This window comes from Macaca thibetana, chromosome 9, assembly GCF_024542745.1.
Source record: "Macaca thibetana thibetana isolate TM-01 chromosome 9, ASM2454274v1, whole genome shotgun sequence".
Lineage (NCBI taxonomy): Eukaryota > Metazoa > Chordata > Mammalia > Primates > Cercopithecidae > Macaca > Macaca thibetana.
The window spans coordinates 96,585,364-96,607,610 of NC_065586.1; the positions used below are offsets into that span (position 1 = coordinate 96,585,364).

The window sequence follows — 22,247 nt, forward strand, 5'->3', positions numbered from 1 at the left end:
ATATCCTGACCTTGTGATCCGCCTGCCTCAGCCTCTCAGAGTACTGAGATTACAGGCATGAGCCACTGCGCCCAGACCAGTGTTAACTTAAAAAAAAAAATGTTTGGTAGGATTCATCAGTGAATCCATCCAGTCTTGAGCTTCTTTTTTTTTCTTTTTCTTTCTTTTTTTTTTTTTTGAGACGAATCTTGCTCTGTTGCCCAGGCTGGAGTGCAGTGGCACGATCTCAACTCACTGCAACCTCCTCCTCCTGAGTTCAAGTGATTCTTCTGCCTTAGCCTCCCAAGTAGCTGGGACTACAGGCACACACCACCATGCCTAATTTTTGTATTTTTGATAGCGATGGGGGTTTTGCCATGTTGGCCAGGCTAGTCTCGAACTCCTGACCTCAGGTGATCCCCCTCCCACTTCAGCCTCCTAAAGTTCTGGGATTACAGACATGAGCCACTGCACCCGGCCTTTTCTTTTCTTTTGAGACAAAGCCTAGCTCTGTCTCAAAAGGCTGGAGTGCAGTGGAGTGCAGTGGTGCGATCTCAGTTGACTGCAACCTCCACCTTCTGGGCTCAAGTGATGCTCCCATTTCAGTTTCCTGAAGAGCTGGCACTACAGGTGTGCCACCATGCCTGCTAATTTTTGTGTTTTTTTCAGCCGGGGAGATTTTGTAGAGATGGGGTTTCGCCATGTTGCCCAGTCTGGTTGTGACCTTATGGCCTCAAGTGATTCGCTTGCCTCTGCCTCCCAAAGTGTTGGGATTACAGATGTAAGCCACCATGCCCAGTTTCTGGGCTTTTCTTTATGGGATGTTTTTGATTCCTAATTCAATCTCTCGTTACAGGTCTATTCAGATTTTCTATTTCTTCTTGAATCAGCTATTATAGCTTGTGCCTTTCTAGGAATCTGTTCATTTCATCTAGGTTCTCTAATTTTTTGACATACAATTGTTCACAGTATGTCCTTATATGCTTTTTTTGGGGGGGGGGGTAAAGTCAGTAGTAATATCCCTGTTTCATTACCGATTTTAGTTCTTTTAATCTTCTTGATCTTAATTTATTTCTTTATTTTTAGTAAGACAGGGTCTTGCTCTGTCATCCAGGCTGGAGTGCAGTGGCATGATCATGGCTCACTGCAGCCTCCACCTCTCAGGCTCAAACAATCCTCCTACCTCAGTGTCCCTAGTGGCTGGGACTACAGGCATGCATCAACACACCGAGCTAATTTTTAAAATTTTTTGTAGAGATGAGGTCTTGCTATGTTGCCTGGAACACCCAGGCTCAAATGATCCTCCTGCCTCAGCCTCGAAAAGTCCTGAGATTACAGGCATGTGCCATCATGCCTGCCCTAATTTATTTTTAATTCCCAAGGTTATGAATTAATACATTCTTGTAAAAATTCAAACATTCAACCTGGGCAACATGGCAAAGCCCTGTCTCTACAGAAGAAAAAAAAATTAGCCAGGCATGGTGGCATGCGCCTTTAGTCACAGCTACTTGGGAGGCTATGGTAGGAGGATTGCTTGAGCTGGGGAGGTGGACATTACAGTGAACCAAGATTGCACCACTGCACTCCAGCCTGGGTGACGGAGTGAGACCCTAGCTCAAAAAAAAAAAAAAAAAAAAAAAAAAAAAATTTCAAACACTGCAGATAAAATGAAAGCCTTGATTGCCACCTGCAGCCTCAAACCCTTCCACAGAGGTAGCCCTATTATCGGTTTGGTGTAACATGGTTACTATGTAGCATAATTACATAGTTAAGCCACTGCATTCTTTTCTATTACTGCATAACAAATTACTATAAATTCAGCAGCCCAAAACATGAATTTATTTTCTCACATATTCCATGAGTCCAGGTACTGGTTGGCTGAGTCCTCAGCTCAGGGTCTTATCAGGCTGAAATCAAGGTGTTGGCTGGGTTGGCAATCTCATCTTAGACTCTGTGTGTGTACTTTCCCAAGTTCAGTGGTTGGTTGCCAGAATTCAGTTACTTGTGTTTGTAGGATTAAGGTGCCCACTTTCTTGTTGGCTGTCACCCAGGAGCCTTTTTCAGCTCCTGGAATCCACCTGCCATTTCCTGCCGTATGGCAGTTTGCTCCTTCAAGGTGAACAGGACAGCTGTGCTGTGGCTTCAAATCTCTTAGATTCTGTCTCTGACCTCTAGCACTGATTTAAAGGGCTAGAGTGATAAGATTAAGCCCATCAGGATAAATCACCTCCTTTTTGACTGTCTCAAAGTTAACTGATTAGGGACTTTAATTACATCCTTGTCATATAAGCTAACCTAATCACAGGAGTGATGCTCTATCATATTCACAGTTCTGTTTTCTTTGAAGGGGAGAAATGTATACAGGATGTGTACATCATGGGGTACAAATCTTGGTATACATCTTAGAATTGGGCCTCTTACAGCCAACCGTAAGAACTGTCCAAGCAATAGAGGTAGTTAATATGGCCTTTTATAATCAATATAGATTGTTTGAAAATGTGAGATGTCCATGGTTGGCCACTGATAACATAGGTTTCACAGCAAGCATATATTCAAGTAGGAGAGATGGCGATATAGGCAGAAAAATCAAATGATGCTAAACAAAAGAAAATCATTCTTGATTTTGAAAGAATTCAACTTGCTGTATATCTTTTGCCTAAGCCTTCAGTCAGCCTTTGCTCTACATCTACCGATGTGATCATTGCTTTTCCTTCTGACTTCTTTAGGTGGGTCAAGAGTTTGCTTTTCTCCCCATTCATGAGTGTAAAGTTTAATGCCTAACCGAACTTGCTTCCTTCTTTGACTCGTGTGTAGACTTGGGTACACTGGGGCAACATTTTTTTGTGTTTTGCTCTACCAGGTCATCCCTATTCCGTGGGACTAGTGTCTAGCCCCATTTCTTCAGCAGTGGAGCCTACGATGTAGAGCTGCATGTTACCATTAGGAGGCGCACCCTCAGGCCTCGGCTCCGCGTTCTTTATGTCTCTGGACCGCTCTCTCTCGCAGCTCATCTCTATGGTTTCCGTTGTGTGTGTGGGTTTTTTTTTTTTTTTTTTCCCGTCCGGAATAGGCGGAGCTTCCGGTTCCGGCGGGGGCCGTCCCTGGCGGCGGAGATGGCGGCGACAGCGGCGGAGGCCGTGGCCTCTGGCTCTGGAGAGCCCCGGGAGGAGGCCGGAGCCCTCGGCCCCGCCTGGGATGAATCCCAGTTGCGCAGTTATAGCTTCCCGACTAGGCCAATCCCGCGTCTGAGTCAGAGCGACCCCCGGGCAGAGGAGCTTATTGAGAATGAGGTGGGGGGCGGGGCCGCGTCTAAAGGGAGAGGAGGAAGGTACCCGGTTGAGAGGTCAGAGGCGAATGGTGAAAGAGTTGGGAGACTGGCAGGGCTCTAGACTAGGGCATATGGGAAGATGGAGAGAAAGGCGAGGAGATACGGAACTTGAGGGGTTCGTGCTGATTAACGGGAGAAATTATTCTGAAGTTGAGAAGTAGTTGGGATCATGGAGGCGAACCCACCGACTTCTTGGCATGACTTTATTTGATGTTTTTCACCTGTTGCTTTCATTTAGGAGCCTGTGGTTCTGACCGACACAAATCTTGTGTATCCTGCCCTGAAATGGGACCTTGAATACTTGCAAGAGAATATTGGCAATGGAGACTTCTCTGTGTACAGTGCCAGCACCCACAAGTTCTTGTACTATGATGAGAAGAAGATGGCCAATTTCCAGAACTTTAAGCCGAGGTCCAACAGGGAAGAAATGAAATTTCATGAGTTCGTTGAGAAACTGCAGGATATACAGCAGCGAGGAGGGGAAGAGAGGTAAATTCCCAAATCTTAATTTTCTGTTGGATTTAGGGCAGTCATTTTTCTTTCCTATACTTGAAGGTGTGGCAGAATTGGGTCAGTTAGAGATTGGCCTCTCCCATCTCTGGATTCCTATTGAAGGAGTAGTCTGGTCTTCCAGCCTTTAAGGGGTTTGATTTCTTAGTGGTTCTTGGTGCCACAGCCAGCTAGTTCTGTAGCTTGAGGGATGGGGGAATGATTAAACTTCGGCTATGAATCTCTGGGTTCCCATCTTCTTCCTCATAAAGTGAGAGTTAGTTGCCTAGAAGGGTCAGGCAGGTGAATGAAAGGAGTAATATTGTCTGTGTGAAATCAGTGATGAAGCTGAAGGCATAAGCCCTGTTCAAAGTGAGAAGCCAAGGCCGGGTGGGGTGGTTCATGCCTGTAATCCCAGCACTTTGGGAGGTGGAGGCAGGATAATTGTTTGAGCCCGGGAGTTCAAGACCAACCTGGGAAACGTGGTGAGAGCTAGTCTCTACAAAATTAAAAACTAAAACAAAAAACCATAGTGAGACGTCATTACTTGACTTTGCTTGCTTCAGTTTTGGAGTGCAGTTCTAGGGTTGCAAGATATTCCGATTTTCAAGAGAAGTTCAAAATCAGGACTTTTATTTAAAATATTTTGACTTTAAATGTGAGCAACTAAATCAGATTTAAAGAAAAAAAGTTGTAGGGGGTCAAACAAAAATGTTTGTCACTGGATTTTGCTCTGAAAATGCCTGTTTGTAGCTATTGTCCTTAAGTATTGTGATGACTGGGCATAGTTCAACCTGAAAAGTTGTATAGTTTGTTGTGATTTTGGAGTAAAGAAGGTCGGGATTCTCTAGCTTAGGGAAGATCAGATTAAATTTGTTTTTCCTATCACAACAGAAACACAAGACACATAAGAGAGTGATTCTTCCTCTTTGCTTTTATTCCTGCTTATGAGGACAGCCTCTTATGTAGGTCCCAGACAGTATTCAGTACCACGCTATAACACCGCCTCTGGGGAATTGCTTTCGCTGAGTACTTCATGGTGAATGACACTCTCGCATTTGGTGTCCAACCCTGGGTTTCCTCTCTAGTCTCTTGCTTCACTCACTCCTGTTCCTGACGCCTTTTCAGCAGTCTGTGGCTACGTGAATGGATTTGAAATATCTTTTTTTCTTCTTCTTAACACTTAGCAGTTGTCATAATGATGGGATTTTTGACCAGAAGAATTTCCAGGATATGAACTGTGATTGATCTGTCCATGATGTCTTAATATATTGGTTCAGCTGAGTTGTCTCATGCATTAATTTTCTAAAATTTAACACAGTGTGCATGTGCACACTTCCATACACACACACCCAACTTTGAGAAAAAGTTTGATTTAAATGATGCTGTTGGAGTGTGTAATTCCATTGAATGAACATATACCCAAGAATAAGTGTAAGATATGTGAATCTTGTGATTCTTCAGTGACTTGAAGTTTCTTGCCTCCCATAGTGAGAGCATTTTGTGTAAGAATGAGTGTAATTTGTACTTTATGGGTGATTAAAGAGTTTTCCAGGAAAATCTTTAATTGTTTGGAAGTTTTGCCCTATTAGCTGACTTTAGCACCGACCAGCTTCATGTATGATTGGACAGGTTGTTGTGATTATGGGGTGAAATGTATTAGGATCCTCTGAGCTATTTTGAGCATTTACCATTCTGGTGTAATAATGTTTAGATTCATATTTGGGGAGTATCACTGACTCTTTCAAAGTTACTTGCTTATTTTTTGGGTGAATATATAATTATTATCTTTGGGGAGAGTTGCATTGAGTCTTGAGGATTCCATGTTCCTACAAAGGTAGTGTTTCCAACTTATCAAGATTTCCTATTAAGGCTGGGCATGGTAGCTCACACCTGTAATCTCAGCCCTTTAGGAGGCTGAGGCGGGCAGATATCTGAGGTCAGGAGTTCGAGACCAGCCTGGCTAACATGGTGAAACCCCGTGTCCACTAAAAATACAAAAATTAGCCGGGCATGGTGGCGCATGCCTGTAGTCTCAGCTACTTGGGAGACTGAGGCAGGAAAATTGCTTGAAGCCAGGAGGCAGAGGTTGCATTGAGCCGAGATTTTGCCACTGCACTCCAGCCTGAGTGACAGAGTGAGACTCCATCTCAAAAAAAAAAGATTTCTGATTAACATTGCCTTAAACATTTAGATTCTAGGCAGTGAGATGCCTTAAACATTGAGATGCTAGGCAGTGAGATGCCTTTGAACCTTTTTTTTTGAGACCGGGTCTTGCTCTGTCACCCAGGCTGGAGTGCAGTGGCGTGATCTCAGCTTACTGCAACCTTCGCCTCCCAGGCTCAAGCGATCCTACCACGTCAGTCTCTCGAGTAGCAGGGACCACAGGCATGCACTGCCACCACCATGCCCAGCTAATTTTGTGTTTTTTAAAATAAACTATTTATTTAAATAAATAAAGTTTTGCCATGTTGCCCAGGCTGGTCTCGAACTCCTGAGCTCAGGCAATCCACCTCCCTTTGCCTCCCGAAGTGCTGGGATTATAGGCGTGAGACACCACACCTGGCCCCTTTGAGCCTTTTGAAGTAATGATCTCAGGACCAGGACAGAGATACAGAGATGCTTCTGTCTTTTTTTTAGGTTTTCACACTTATTAAATGTCTCTTGCGGGCTTATTCAAGTGTGTTTGGGTTTTCGTATCTCTTAAGTAACTTATGACTTTCCTCAGGTATGTTAGGAGCCTGAGGCCTTTACCTGATAAGCTCTCTCCCTTACTTTAGCTGTAGAGGGCTGCAAAAGGATAGATGGCTGAATCAGTTAAGATAAACTAGGCTTCAAGCCAGAGCTCGGGCTAGAAACAACAGAGGCTTATTTCTCACTACATGTTGATCATGGGTAATGTCATATTGTTCTTTACATCATCTTATTCTTTCTGGCACCCAGATTGCCCCAGCAGCTACTATCTGGAATTGGGAGTTGCTGTGGCAGAGAGAAAGAGATGTGATAGTGGTGACTGGTTCTTAAATTATAGTTGGAAACAGCACAAGTCACTTCTGTGGACATTTCCTTGGCCAGAGCAGGTTAAATAAGCAAGCCTGGCTTCAAGGGGATATGAAAGAAAACTTCCACACTGAGGGAACCAGCTCTTGGTGAACAGTAATACAATTTACCACAGTGGTCATCAAGGGCCAAAGGAGATGTCTCAGTCTCTGCAAGTCTCTGGTATAAGACTGAGTCATCATTCTAGGGTCTATGGATAGGCTTCTAGGAATCTGAAATTATATGAAAGTTCTGGGTGTATGTGCATTTTTGTGGGGAACCTCCGTGGATTCTTTCATTTATTTATGTATTTATATTTTTTGAGACGGAGTCTTGCTCTTGTCACCCAGGCTGGAGTGCAATGGCACGATCTCAGCTCACTGCAACCTCTGCCTCCCAGGTTCAAGTGGTTCTCCTGCCTCAGCCTCCTGAGTAGCTGGGACTTCTTCTTCAGATTCTTTTTTTTTTTTTTTTAAGTTTTATTTTTCATCTCACCCTCCTACTCTTTGGATTCTTAAAGGAGTCATTCTGTGACTCAAAAAAGGTTAAGCATCACTTCTTTAAAGAAAAAGTTTGGGGACCAGTTGCAGTGTCTCACACTTGTAATCCCAGCACTTTGGGAGGCAGAAGCAGAAGGATTGCTTGAGCCCAAGAGTTTGAGACCAATCTGGGCAACATAGTGAGACCTTGTTTCTTAAAATAAAACAAAACAAAACAATAAATTAAAAAGTTTGGTGTTAAACATAACTCAATGAAGGATAAATAAGAATTCAGTTGTATGAGAATCCATGTTGGCTAAGATTTGCCTGACTATATCTGTTCTCTGTGGGAGATGCTGGTATGGATTTGGGCTTGTATTTTCAGATGTGGAGATGCCCTGCCAGGGGCTGCGTGTGCATGCACTAATAGGATTTTCTTCTTGGGGAACATAGGTTGTATCTGCAACAAACGCTCAATGACACTGTGGGCAGGAAGATTGTCATGGACTTCTTGGGTTTTAACTGGAACTGGATTAATAAGCAACAGGGAAAGCGTGGCTGGGGGCAGCTTACCTCTAACCTACTGCTCATTGGCATGGAAGGTAAGAAATCTTTCAAAAGCAGCATGGCTCGGAGTCATATGAACCTGATTTCTAATCTTGTCTCCACCGCTTATTAGCTCCATGACTTTGAACAAGCCATTTCACTTTCTTAAACCTCAGCCTACTTAGCTCTAAAAGAAACATAATAGGGGCTAGGTGCCGTGGCCCACACCTGTAAACCCAGCACTTTGGGAGGCTGAGGTGGGCGGATGATGAGGTCAGGAGATGGAGACCATCCCGGCCAACATTGTGAAACCCCGTCTCTATTAAAATACAAAAACAAAAATAAAAAATTAACCGGGCATGATGGCACGCACCTGTAGTCCCAGCTACTTGGGAGGCTGAGACAGGGGAATTGCTTGAACCCGGGCAGTAGAGGTTGCAGTGAGCCAAGATCAGCCACTGCACCCCAGCCTGGTGACAGAGCAAGACTCTGTCTTTAATCCCAGCACTTTGGGAGGCTGAGGCAGGAGGATTGCTTGAGGTCAGAAGTTTGAAGCTGCAGTGAACTATGATTGCACCACTGCACTGCAGCCTGGGCAATAGAGTGAGGCCCTGTCTCTAAAAAAAATAAGTGGAAAGAAATGAAACATGATAATGTCTTGTAAATAGTTGTGAAGATTAAATGAAATAATGTATGTTGAGTCTTTTTTTTTCTTTTGAGACGGAGTCTCACTCTGTTGCCCAGGCTGGAGTGCAGTTGCGCGGTCTCGGCTCACTGCAGCCTCCGCCTCCCGTGTTCAAGTGATTCTCCTGCCTCAGCCTCCCGAGTAGCTGGGACTACAGGCGTGCGCCACCACACCTGGCTTATGTCAAGTCTTTAAACTAGTTTCATGTGTTCTAAAAAGTTCCCTTTTCCCTTCCTTAGCTGTTATGTGAGTGCATATACTGAGATATTAGGGACCTCTCTGAAATATAGACATGTGATGCTTAATGTCAGGGATACGTTCTGAGAAATGTGTTGTTAGGTGACTTCATCATTGTGCAAACATCACAGAGTATAGTTACACAAACCTAGATTGTGTAGCCTGCTGTATGCCTAGGCTATATGATATAGCCTCTGACTACACCATGTAGTACATGGTGTTAGTGTATTACTGTACTGAATATTATAGGCAGCTGTAACACAATGGTAAGTATTTGGGTATCTAAACATACCTAAATATAGAAAAGGTATAGTAAAAGTACAGTATCAAAATACTGCAGGAAAAAGGTGACAAAAGACAAAATATATATAAAGGATAAAAAATGGTAGTTTGGGAATTTTTTTATTGCCAAAAAAAAAAAAAAGATAATGGTATACCTGTATAGGGCTGCTCCATTATAATCTTACGGGAGCGCTGTCATAGATGTGATCTGTTGTTGACCAAAATGTCATTATGTGGCACATTACTGTACATTTTCTCTACTAGATCTGTCTATGTTCAGAAAATTTTTATCCCAGTAAAAGAGGAGAAACTTATTTTTTTAGTATAAATTAAGTTTTATCTTTTAAATAGATAATATATTCATGGAGTTCAAATTCAAAACGTGTAAATAGGTATATAGTGATAAATATTAATACCTCTTCCACCTCTATCTCTTAGCCTGCCAGTTTCTTCCCTGGAGGTACTGCATATTATTAGTTGCTTGTGTTTTCTGCTAGATAAATGTATGCATACACTAATAAATATGTGAATGTGTTTTTGTTTTTTTTCCCCCTTTTGAATGGAAGGAGAGACCCTTAAACTCCACTCAGGAGAATGAGAGCTTTTTATGAGGCAGGGTCATTGTCTCATTCTTATTTTTATTTCTGGCAGTAGCACGGTGCCATGCCCATGGTAGGTACTTAGTAAATGGTGAATAACCTGGGTTGAACAGGGAAGCAGAGAAGTTATTTATTGTCATTCACCACTGATCTCCTTGGTTTCTTCTTGTTTGATGGTCCATTCTTCAGATTTGGATCTTTTGCTGCTGGTACTAATAAAGATTTCCAGCCATGTGGCTTGTGAATTGACACCACCTGCGTCTTTTTTTGTTTTCGTTTTTATTTTTTATTGAGACAGTGTCTCGCTCTGTCACCCAGGCTGGAGTGCAGTGGCATGATCAGGGCTCACTGCAGCCTTGACCTCCCAGTCTCAAACGATCCTCCCACCTCAGCCTTCCAAGTAGCTGGGACTACAGGCATAAGCCACCATGCTTGGCTAATTTTTAAAGTATTCTTTCTGGAGAGATGGGGTCACCCTATGTTGCCCAGACTGGTATCGAACTCCTGGCCCCCTCTCACCTTGGCCCCCTAAGTGATCCTCTCACCTTGGCCCCCTAAAGTGTTGGGATTACAGATGTGAGCCATTGTGGCTGGTCTTACCTGCCCCTTTGAAACCAACTTTTGGTTGACCTTCCAAGAAAGAGCCAGTTCTGGTTTACTTGACTCTTTTTTTTTTTTTTTTTTTTTTTTTTTTTTTTTTTTTTGAGACAGAGTCTTGCTCTGTCGCCCAGGCTGGAGTGCAGTGGCATGATCTCGGCTCACTGCAACCTCCACCTCCCGGTTCACGCCATTCTTCTGCCTCAGCCTCCCGAGTAGCCAGGACTATAGGCGCCCGTCACCACGCCCGGCTAATTTTTTTATATTTTTAGTAGAGACGGGATTTCACCGTGTTAGCCAGGATGGTCTCGATCTCCTGACCTCGTGATCCACCTGCCTCGACCTCCCAAAGTGCTGGCATTACAGGCGTAAGCCACCGTGCCCGGCAGTTTACTTGACCCTTATGTCTTTCTGTTGCCTGCGTTTCCTGTGGTAGGGTGCATGAAAGTGGATCCCTCAGGTAGAGATGAGAGAGCAAGTCTCCTTTGAGGATGCATGTGGACTTTCATCACTTAAGAAAGCATCTGTCTTGGCATACTCAGACAGAGCTGGGGAATATTTTCTAAATTCCGTGCCCTGCAAAAGTGTGTGTGTTCAACTCATGGACTATGCAAAGGCCAAACAGCAGACATGGTACTAGTTATAAAGGAGTAGATGGAACATACACTAGGGCACAACCAATTCAAGTTGGCATTTAAAATAATGTGCCATATTTAAATTATACAACACTCTCTTCAGTCGTCTGATATTCTTCCCTCCAACAAAAATCACTTGCACCAGTGAGCCCCAATGTTGCTCTAAGAAGTGTTGTCTTGGCTGGATGTGGTGGCTCACGCCTGTAATCTTAACACTTTGAGAGGCTGAGGCGGACAGGTCCCTTGAGCCTAGAAGTTGGAGACCAGCCTGGGCAACATGGTGAAACCCCGTATCTTAAAAAAACAAGTGCTGCATCCCTTAGGTGTATTGAAGTGGGAGGAAAGGTTGAGAGTCTTTAAGTTCCACAGAGCTACCCTAAGTAAATACAGAGCTACATAACCATTAAACTTAGAATGACTGGTTAACTCCTCACATGTATGTTGTTGATACTAGTCATTTCTGTTTTGCTTCCCTTGAATTCTTGCCATAGTCAAGAAGAGTACACGTATACACAGTTGATTACCCTACCTGATTTTTGAGTATCATTTTGATGTGCTCTTGCTTCCAGTAAGGGCAGCAGCCTTCATTTAGGGAAGTTGACTTAGCTGATAGTGGACCCTTAACCAGTGATGTTTGCTAGAGTTATTACCATACATGCTTAACACCTAATTTTCTGAGAGTTGTAATTGGAATTTCCCTGATTCTGCCTAAATTTTGATTTGGAAGTCTTAGCTGGGAGGGCAGGCTGGATTTCTCTCTAGCACTGCGTCCTATATTCCAGCTCGTGCAATAGAACCACTGCTCTGCATAAGAAAATGCCTTTCTTCTTACAGGAAATGTGACACCTGCTCATTATGATGAGCAGCAGAACTTTTTTGCTCAAATAAAAGGTTACAAACGATGCATCTTATTTCCTCCGGATCAGTTTGAGTGCCTCTACCCATACCCTGTTCATCACCCATGTGACAGACAGAGCCAGGTGAGCTTGTGTGGTCTTGAGAAGGGTATAGAACTCTAGATTCTAGAAATGCCTAGGCTGGAATGTGTTTCCCCTTCCCCGTAGTGATATGCCAGGTTTGGATTACAGGCTATTCTTGCTTTAACACACCAAGAGGATAATTTCATTGTAGCTCACAAATTCCAGGCTCCCTGGAGTGGCCACCAGATGTTCGTAAGTATAACTAGCCTCACAGAGCTAATTCTCGGGACAGACCCTGTCATTGATGCCGATGGACTCTGGTTACTCTGTTTGATTGGCTTATAAGTTCATGGAACAAAATGTGTATATCTCCATTGGATTTAATCATTGTTTGCTTTTGTCATGGATGCTATTTCTATTTGATAAGCATCAAAAATCCTTTTTGATAACCAGAAGGGTGAATAAAACTGAGCTATGTGGTTTAATATATTTCCTGGATCTAACTGTGGCCAGCCAAAGATATCCTTTCCTTTCTTCAGAAAGCTGTCTAGCTACTTCATGTAGGAGTCTTTGCTGGTTAGAATATGTTTTTGGGAGAAAGTTTCTGAAGGTTTGGGTGGATGATAATTCCTAATTTGTCATATTCTCGGCTGTGGGTCGTCTGATCTCAGGAGCACTGAAGCCTAGGCTGCTTTGTCACTTAACATTCAAACATGGACTGTCTTGTATTGTTTTCTCTCAGAGTTTAATGTACATTATGTCTTCTGCTGGATATAAATTCTAAAGACTTTTTTTAAGGCATCTTTTTTTGTTTGTTTTTACTGCCAAACTGGCACATAGTAGTTTTACTGATAAAGATTTGGTGATTGACATTTTTTTTTCTTTCTTTTGAACCTCTTAGGTGGACTTTGACAATCCCGACTACGAGAGGTTCCCTAATTTCCAAAATGTGGTTGGTTATGAAACAGTGGTTGGCCCTGGTGATGTTCTTTACATCCCAATGTACTGGTGAGAAGGGGGCTAGGGCTGGGGGCTTCTTGGGAGCTTTCTTTTCCATTCCCTGGAAAGCCTTGTCTGTGTCCCTTCTGAGTTATGGCATGATTGGTTTTATGTGGTCGATAGGAAGGTTGGCATATCCAGATGTGAGCGTACTGAACCTGTGGGAGGTAGTGGGGGGAGTGATAGCCCTATCTCTAGGACAGGATGAGAATTCTTCAAGTCCGAAAAGGTTCCAGAGGCTTGAGCCTAGATAAATTGTTCTTGGCTCTTTGGTATTTAGAGACTGAACACCAGTACCTCTAACCCCCCAGTGTGTGTTTTTTCACAGGATGAGTGTAAAGATATTATCTTCACTGTTTTCCTTAACTGCACTCTACCTAGTTTTTCAGCCTGTCCCCCATGCCCCAACACTCCATCTCCTCACCCCCCACCGAAAAGTATCAGTAGTAAACAGAAGCCTGTTTGTTTTCTTGCAGGTGGCATCACATAGAGTCATTACTAAATGGGGGGATTACCATCACTGTGAACTTCTGGTATAAGGTGAATATGGTTTGCTTTTTTTGTTTTTTCCAGATGGAACTGGCTCTTGGGTGAGGTAGGTATAATAAATGATTTTGGATGGGATGGTTGATTATCCCTGGAAGTGATTCTCAGGTGTCTGGAGAGATGAAGAGGGATAGGATTGAATTGGGTTTCTTTTTTTTGAATATATTTTTTGAGACACAGTCTTGCTCTGTCACCCAGGCTGGAGTGCAGTGGCGCGATCTCAGCTCACTGTAACTTCTGTCTCCTGGGTTCAGGTGATGCTCCTGCCTCAGTCTCCTGAATAGTTGGGACTACAGGCACACGCCACCATGCCCGGCTAATTTTTGTATTTTTAGTAGAGATAGGGTTTCACCATGTTGGCCAGGCTGGTCTCAAACTCCTGACCTCAAGTGATCCACCCGCCTTAGCCTCCCAAAGTGCTGGGATTACAGGCCTAAGCCACCGTGCCCAGCAAGAATTGGGTTTCTTAGAAGGGAGGATGGTACTAAGAACAGTAGAGTGACACTGACGCCTGCTGCTGAAGGCATTTCCTGAGCTACTGCTTCCTTTGTAGGGGGCTCCCACCCCTAAGAGAATTGAATATCCTCTCAAAGCCCATCAGAAAGTGGCCATAATGAGAAACATTGAGAAGATGCTTGGAGAGGCCTTGGGGAACCCACAAGAGGTATGTGACCGCCCCAAGGTGGCTCAGTGGGTTGGTTGACCAAGGAAAGTCAGGATCGGAGTGACGTTCTTTACAGCTTCTGTGTTTCAGTATCTGGTGTCCTCTTGTCTCCATAGAGGTTATGGGTATGTTCAGAAAAATTCTTGTTTTCTGGTGATAGCTGGGCTTGACTGGCGGATCAATTATAATTAGTTCCATGCTAGTAGTAATGTTCCCCATGGGGCTTGTGCGCCATCTGGGGACCCCCTGAGGGGATTCTTCTGGAACAGGAAGCGAGCACTAAAGCATCTCCTTGCACTTTCCCAGCTGTGCCAGGGCTGCTGTAGGTAATGTTGAGAGACCTGCTTCCCACACAGGTGTGCCAGTGGCCCTTTGGGTAAATGGGGGAGGTTTGTATTTGTAGGGTTCTTGCCTCCCTCTTGCAGGTAAGCTCAGCATCCACAGACACCTCTGGTGTTGGGAGATAGCATCAGCCCCAATTGCAGGTGATAGTTTTTTGAGGATATGGAGGCAGTTAACATTCTGGAGAAACATGCAGACACTCTTGGATGTGTGGGGATTATTAGCTCCTCTGACCATTTCTGTCCGTTTGGGGCTGATTACAGTAAGAGACAGGGTGTTGTGAGAGGGAAGAATAATAGTACAAGATGGACCCCTGAGGAAAAGGTTATGTCCCAGAATACTGGGTTGGCCTTCAGGAAGATAGGTGATTAGAGGATTCACAAGATTGTATGAAAACATTGTCTCTGTCCTTGGCTGGACATCTGATATCTCCAGACACACCCTGTCCAATTCCAGGGCCAGGGAACAGCCAGTTCTGATTGGCTCCTAATGTTTCTTTACAGGTGGGGCCCTTGTTGAACACAATGATCAAGGGCCGATACAACTAGCCTGCCGGGGGTCAAGGCCTCCTGCCAGGTGACTGCTATCCCGTCCACACCGCTTCATTGATGAGGACAGGAGACTCCAAGCGCTAGTATTGCACGCTGCACTTAATGGACTGGACTCTTGCCATGGCCCAGGAGGCAGGTGTTCGGGGCGAGGCAGGGCAGTTGACACTCCACTCCTATTTGGAGGAACTTCATACCCTTGCCTCTTGTGCCCCAGCACCTTCTGTCTCTGCCCCCCCGCCTAAAGTCCTGCATTCAGTGTGTGGAGTCCCAGCTTTTGGTTGTCATCACGTCTGTGTGTATGTTAGTCTGTCCACTTCGGAATGTGTGTGCGTGTGTGTGCATGCACACGCATGTATGTATCTGTTCCCTGTTCCTTTTGGGTCAGGCTGTCACTTCTGGCTCTCAGCCCTATCTCCTGCAACCTCAGTGCCTCAGCCTGGGAGAGAGAGAGGAGATGCTCTTGGACTCCCCACTGCATCTGGGCTGCAGGGCCAGAGCTAGTCTGACCATTAGGTCAGTCTGCCTCCTGACAGTTTTTGTATAGTCATGCTCTAGGTGGTGTGGGAATGGCTACTGGGACTAATGGGGTGAAAGAGAGGGGAGGCTTGCCTTTGAGAGCCTAGATAGCCTTCCTGTGAGAGAGGATTAGATAGGGTTCCAACTGGGCCTACAAGCTCAAGCCATACATAAAAGGATCTTGGGACATAAGAACCAATGATTGTGCATAAGTTCCAAATTACAGACACATACAATTTCTCTCTTTCAGCACCAGCTCTTGCCCCTATGCTGGGTACCAAGGGAGTTCTCCTAGCTGTGGCTTCTCTAGGTTCTAGGGGTGCAAGCCTCTGTGTGTGTGTGTGTGTGTGTGTGTGTGTGTCTCTGTGTGTGTGTGTATCCACACTACGGGTGCAAGCCTCTGTGTGTTTGTGTGTGTGTGTGTGTGTGTGTGTGTATCCACACTGGCCAGCCTCCCTACTTACCAAGGTTCTCCACTGCTTACCTTTTCCAGTGGGACAGTACAGTGTGAGCCCCCGGGAAGTACTGCCTGACCTATCCTAAGCTTTTATACTTGGATTTTAGCCATCATATGTTAGCCAGGTCTCACTGCAGCCTGCCCGAGGCTAACTGGCTAGAGCCTCCAGGCCCTACAGTGCTCCCTGCCCAGGCCATATCCTTTACTCCTGTTGAGCTTCCTGGCTGAATAGATGAAATGGGGTCAAGCCCAGGCAGCTCACTCACTACCTGTGATCCACCTCAGGGCACGGGCAAACACATAGGCTTGCCTCTTAAAGCCAGCTCCTCTGCCAGACCCCATTGTAATGTGCCACAACACCCTCAGTAGTCAGGGCAACTGGTAGAGCATGGAAGTTGAATTTCCTTTTCTGTTAGGAGCTACTCATGGGAACCCCTCTCAGAGCTGCAGCTTACAGGTGGGCAGCTGTGATTGCACAACTTGAAGGGCGATCATTCTCATCTATTCAGTGGGAGTGGGGCCTCTGGGATTGGGCAGTGTGGTGGCCCTGTGTCTCCTCACCTCTGCTCCTGTCTTCCTTTTCTCTCTGGAAGGGAAGAGGAGTTGGAAGGTCTCTGGTTTTCTTTTCTTTTCTTTTTCCTTTTTTTTTGCCAAAGGTTTACTTCCAGCATCTGAGCTCTGGCTCTCACCCCGGAAGCTCAGTTTATAGTGCACTGATGAACTAACTGAGAGGATGCGTGTGTATGCGTGTGCATGCCTGAGTGTGTTTTTTGGGGAGGGGTGTTTATTTTTAGTACCCCATTCTGGGGTTCTCTGATGCCGTGTGGATGTGAAGACATGGTATCTTCTGAAGTGTAGCTCTTTCAAATATAGTCAATGCTGGGAAATGTGATTGTAGTGATCTCCATCCCTCCACTTCTTTTGGGAAAGAGGAGCACAGGAATGGTGCCACAGTCACACTTGGAAAGATAGTAGATTGTTTTCGTTCTCAGCAGGTCTGCTGTATTCCTGGCTCAGCCCTCAAAGGTGTGGGTGATATGTCAAGGAGGCATGCACTCAGCTGGTCCTTGCTGGGTTCTGTGCTGACACGGGTCTCACCTAAGGTGGCCGAGGGGTGGGAGGGAGAAGGCTCATCTTGGAACCTTCACAGGATTGGCCTTGATCCTTGGGTAATACAAGAGTGATCCTGATTTTTAGACATCTAATACGTGCCTAGTGCTTTTATCTTTGTTCCTCACTATCCTGCAAGGTAGGTATTCTCACTTACAGACGAGGAAATGGACTCAGAGAGATTAGGTGATTAGTGACAATCAGTTGTAACTTAGCACTGTTTGGCTGCAAACCCATTGCTCCTTCCTTTCAACCAAACTGTTGATTTTCCTTCCTTACCTCCCTCCTTGTACCACAGGTTCTGTCCTCAAGATACCACCCCACTGGGCAGTATCTGAAGGCAGATCCAGCCCAAGATGGTGCAGAATATACAGTTCAGGGTAAAAGTTCTTCTGGTCTCCTGTTAACAACGTCTTGGAAAAACTGCCTGGGAAGCCATATTATGAGTTAGTACTAGAAGAAGCTGTGGGGGGAACGGAGTTCTGTCTCTAATTGCATTACTTGTGTGTCCTTGAATAGACCCATAACTCCTCCCAGCATGCTTTTGCATCTATAGAACTGAAACTGTAGTTCTAGATAGCACTAAGAGTCTTGGTTCATATTCTGCTGCTGCTGCTTCCCCCCAAGGAAAGGATGAGGTTTCCCTTGATGAGGGATGTTTAGGCTCAAATTCTGCTTGCCACAGAGGAAACATTTCTGCTGTAGTTGTTTACCTCCATCCTAGCTGGCAGTGTGGGACACACATACAGCAAGGGAAGGTGGGGGTTTGAGCGTGTATAGAGGTCAGCCACGCTGCCGGCTTATCTACTCACACCAGCAGGTACAGAGAAAACCAGTGTTTTATAAAGTCAAATATTTGTTGGGGGGTTGGAGTTCTGGGGATGGAGGAGGGGCTGTTCTGGGCATCAATTGAGCAGATGCCCAGGATGCCTGGGGGAGACCAGCTTCCCCTACAAATCAGAGCTCTAAATTACAAGGTTTTTACCAACGTGAACAGTTGGGGGAAGTCGTCTGCTCTCATTTGCGTAATGGTTTCTGTCACTGGTGATTAGACACAGGATGAAGGAAAAGAAATTTGACAATTAGGAATGAGCGATCATTAATCTGAATCTGTTAGGAGACAGAGAGGGGAAGGATCCTTATCAGTGGGCCAGCCCAGTATGGGGAGACACTCCCTCCCTCTGCCCCCAGAGACTCCTGGGCTACATCCTCTTTGAGTATTGCCACAAGTGGGCAGAGCTTGTATTGCATAACAAAAACTCGGGACCCAGTCGCCAGCCTGAGATGGATATAGGAACAGACATCTTTGGGCATGAGCCAACAAAGATAGAAATAGATGGATGTCAAGTACAAGCTATAAGGCAAAGAATAACAATGAAAAAGTTTTCACATGTGTTTGCCATTTGTGGAAAATGTTTTTGTAATAGTCAACACCCCTGATAGCTCACCTGTGACAAGTATTTGTCACATTCCAGCAACTGTAGGGCATGAGGAAAAACTCGTCCTTATCAAATCCCAGGAGCTTCTGCTTAGTTGCAGAAGAAATTACATGAAGCAACCAGAGGTTATAAGGCCACCCATGTATATTGTGCACCCTGTGTGGACAAGATTAGGGACTGTTGAGAGAGGAGGAAACCAGTAGAGAGCAAAGCTCTACCCAGGCTCCTGAAAGCCTCTGGGCTCACCTTAGAGGGCCTCTGTACACTTCCTAGCAACATTGATGTCCCCACAACCCCACATCAGTGCAGCTGTGGCTGTGTGGAGGGCTTTGAGGCCTTTGGCCCAGATGTGTGAACAGTGCTGAGGTTCAGTAATAGGATGAGTCTTCAGGTGTGGAGCAGCCCACCTTGGCTCTTCCCATGTCTCCGTGTTACTTCTCATCTTCTGCTGTCCTTTCAAACTTCAAGGACAGTATTAATTTACACTAGTATTTGTTCCTCAGTTTTGTGACTTGAATGCAGTGAGTGCCTTAGATGAGAGGATCCCTCAAGGATGAAGGACTGGGGGTTGGTGGTTCTCTCTTTCAGAATGGGAACTTCCCAAAAATGGGGCTGTGTCTCACCTCTCAGTAGGTTCCCTACCTCTGGGTCTTCCACCCTTCAAAATCTTGTACAGAATTTAGCAGGGGCTGCAGGGAATGACCCTCAGGGACCAGTTTGACCCAGATGGGGTAGATGATGAGGTATGCCTAGAAGTAGCTTGGGGCTCCATAGTCTGGCCTTTCAGCTGGTGTCTTACTCCCCTTTGAGACCTCCAGCTGCTTGTCTTCCACTCCCTGCATACTTCACTGATGTCTTCTCAAACTGCTGGCTCTAAGGGGATATTCCAGTGTCCCTCTGAGAGCTGCCTGCAGTTTCCCTTATTCAGCTGTCCCCTGCCTGCGGCCTCTTTACCAAGACCCTTTTTCCTAAACAGTTGTCCTTCCCTCAGAAACTCCATGGCTGCAAGTGTTGAATAGACTTGTCTTTAGGATCCCTCTCTGGTCATCCCTGTTCATCTTAGGGCCATCTCCCTTTTCTGATTTTTGACAGCTCTGTTTATTTTTCCCATGGCTGCTCCTCTTGTTTTGTGTCTGCTGTGTGTTCTTGCCCTTCTGTTGTCAGTTCTGTACATCCTGGTTCAGCTTGTCTCACTGTGGTAGCCCCTTCTGCTTGTCTTCAACCATCTCGGTTTAATCCTCATAGGTCATGGATGAATGGAGCCTTGCTGAGCACTTTGAGGGCATTTCTGTTGGGCAAAACCTCAGAAACTGAAAGTTTTGAGGCCTGTGGGCCTGTGGTTAGTGAGGCCTCTGGAGATGGGTTAGGGGTGGGCACCTAGAGAGTAGTAGAGAGCCAGTTGAGGGGAGAGGTGCAGTGGTTGCTGCAGAGACTTTGTGAGAATGGCACCAGGCCTGGGAAGCTAGTGGGGAAGAACTGAGCTGTCCGAAGGAGATACCAATATCCCCTTTGCAGGGTGGTGATGGGCATCAAACATGACATATGTAACATGTCCCCTTCTTGGAGGATTTCCATCTAAATGCATCTGTGTGCCTTAGGGACCAGTAGCTCAGGGGTGATGGACTTTTTTGAATGTCTCCTAATTTCTCTCAGGTGTCTTTGGCTCTGTGTCACCAAATGTGCCTGACCTCTGCATCCCAGTAGTTGCTGAAAGGGAAACAGTGTATTGCGTAGTCAGGTGTGAGGAGTAGAGATCTTAATGAGAAAGGCCCTGGCAGCTGGAGAGATGAGAGGACCCAGTGGTCAGCTTATACCCAGACTATCTCTACATTCCTCAAAGAGTTTGAGTCCCATAGCTGATTAAACGGTTTACATATGGGCTCCCCCCCTGCTTTCCTACTTAAAATCTATTCTCTCATATTTTGGGAAGGAGCATGTGGCTTTAACTTTCAATGGTAAACAATCTAGGACAGTGTTTAAAGGCATGGATTTTGGAGTCAGATATAGTTGGTTCGAATTTATAGCTTCACTGCTTTCCAGCTGGGTTTGACCTTGGTTGATTTACTTAACCTCTCTGAGCCTCAGTTTCCTCAACTATAATGACATGGGTGGAGGGAGGCATGTTGAAAATATCTACCTCAGGGTTGTTGGAGTAACGGAAACAATGTTTGTAAAGCTTTAGCATAGTGCCTGGCAAGCACTTAATAAATGGCTGTGGTGGTGGTTATATTTATTATGTGATTTATTCAGGAACTTGGTTTCAGTGATCTCTAAGCAGATTTCCAGTGGTTCTTTCTCTCTCAAGAAAAGCACAGGGAAAAACAAGAAATACCTCAGATAAACCATATTGAGTTGAGGGTAGACAGAAGAGTCTAGTACCTAAACTCACCCTAAAGGAAGAAAAACAGGAAGTGTCTGATGCGTCTTCTGCCTGGGCAGCCAGACTTTACTGCTGTACTACCAGCCCAGGGCCTTGGGTGAGAAGGTTTCAGGTCTGAGCTCCCCTTGCACTGTGTGAGAGGCCGTGGAGCCAAATGAGTCCTTGTTACACCTGGAGAAGCTGTTGTCCCCTCACACCATGAAATGCAATAGCAGTCAAATCAGGCCCCACTTGATTCAGTTTTAGTCCATGCCTTTCCGTGTATTTAAATTGTAAGTGTTGGCCAGGTGCGGTAGCTCACGCCTGTAATCCCAGCACTTCGGGAGGCTGAGGCAGGAGGATCACTTGAGCCTAGGAGTTCGAACCAGCCTGGGCAGCATAGGGAGATCCCATCTCAATAATTTTTTTTTGAAAAATTAAAAAAAATTACAAGTATGGATCAGATGCCTGGGAGGATTACCTCACACCTGTAATCCCAGCACTTTGGGAGGCTGAGGCGGGTGGATCACCTGAGGTCAGGAGTTTGAGACCAGCCTGGCCAACATGGTGAAACCCTGTCTCTACTAAAAATACAAAAATTAGCCAGACGTGATGGTGGGTACCTGTAATCCCAGCTACTTGGGAGGCTGAGACAGGAGAATCACTTGAACCCGGGAGGCGGAGGTTGCAGTGAGCTGAGATCACGTCATTGCACTCCAGCCTGGGTGACAACAGTGAGACTCCCTCTCAAAAAAAAAAAAAAAAAATTTACGAGTGTGTTAAGATTGTTCTAGGGGAGAAGGGCAATCAGAAAATTCAGAAAAATATGAGTGGGATGTTTAGCTACCATTTGTTGAACACTTCTGTTCCAGGCACTGTATTAGTTCTTCCCTGTGTGGTGCTCTCAGATCAGTGGGGGAGACAGGCAGGCAATTAGAATTATGGTATATAGAGGAGAAGCATCACACCATGTCCAGTTATGGTAGGCTTCCTGCAGAAAGTGGTAAGTCCAAGCTGATATCTGGAAGATGAATAATTAACCAGGAGTTGGGGGGTTTCCCTCTTAGCTTCTCTTTCTTCTAGCCCAACAGTCCAAAACAAACACTGCTTCCCAATGCCTAACAGTTTTGTTGTACAACAGGGAATGGGTGAGACAGTAGATCCCAAAAAGAAAACCCCTTGGTTAGTCACAGAAATCTGAAAGTCTTGGTTGCTGGCTCAGATTTGTCCTGGAGTGGACGTAGATTGGACTTGCTCATTTGTAGCCCTCCACCGTTCTCATCTGTGTTCTGGCCTCTGGAACCACCCTATCAGACCCTACTTGGAAGACATGTTGAATCAAGTTACTCAGACTTCAGCTTGAGATGTATTATGGCTGGCTGGAATTCCCAGCCCCTTTCATGATCCCATTAATCTTCTCTTGGGTCCATCCCCACCCCCAGCCACCTG

General features: G+C 45.3%; 2 protein-coding genes across 3 annotated transcripts in view; one reads left to right on the top strand and one right to left on the bottom strand.

Moving 5' to 3' along the window:
• Positions 1-22,247, bottom strand: part of NDUFB8 (NADH:ubiquinone oxidoreductase subunit B8) — a 943,883-nt gene that overhangs the window by 9,420 nt on the left and 912,216 nt on the right. The window lies entirely within an intron of this gene.
• HIF1AN (hypoxia inducible factor 1 subunit alpha inhibitor) lies at positions 3,001-20,664 on the top strand. Its single transcript, XM_050805027.1, has 8 exons — positions 3,001-3,269; positions 3,546-3,796; positions 7,768-7,916; positions 11,730-11,875; positions 12,717-12,823; positions 13,291-13,354; positions 13,914-14,024; positions 14,870-20,664. Exons 1-8 carry the CDS (start codon positions 3,093-3,095, stop codon positions 14,912-14,914), a joined length of 1,050 nt encoding a protein of 349 aa, XP_050660984.1. The 5' UTR covers positions 3,001-3,092; the 3' UTR covers positions 14,915-20,664.

What these genes read in the sequence shown, in the direction of transcription:
- HIF1AN (XM_050805027.1), top strand. Translation starts at nt 3,093, where the DNA reads ATGGCGGCGACAGCGGCGGAGGCCGTGGCCTCTGGCTCTGGAGAGCCC. An exon ending in ACTGCTCATTGGCATGGAAG is followed by an intron (nt 7,917 to 11,729) that starts GTAAGAAATCTT and finishes TTCTTCTTACAG; the next exon opens with GAAATGTGACACCTGCTCAT. An exon ending in CCTTGGGGAACCCACAAGAG is followed by an intron (nt 14,025 to 14,869) that starts GTATGTGACCGC and finishes GTTTCTTTACAG; the next exon opens with GTGGGGCCCTTGTTGAACAC.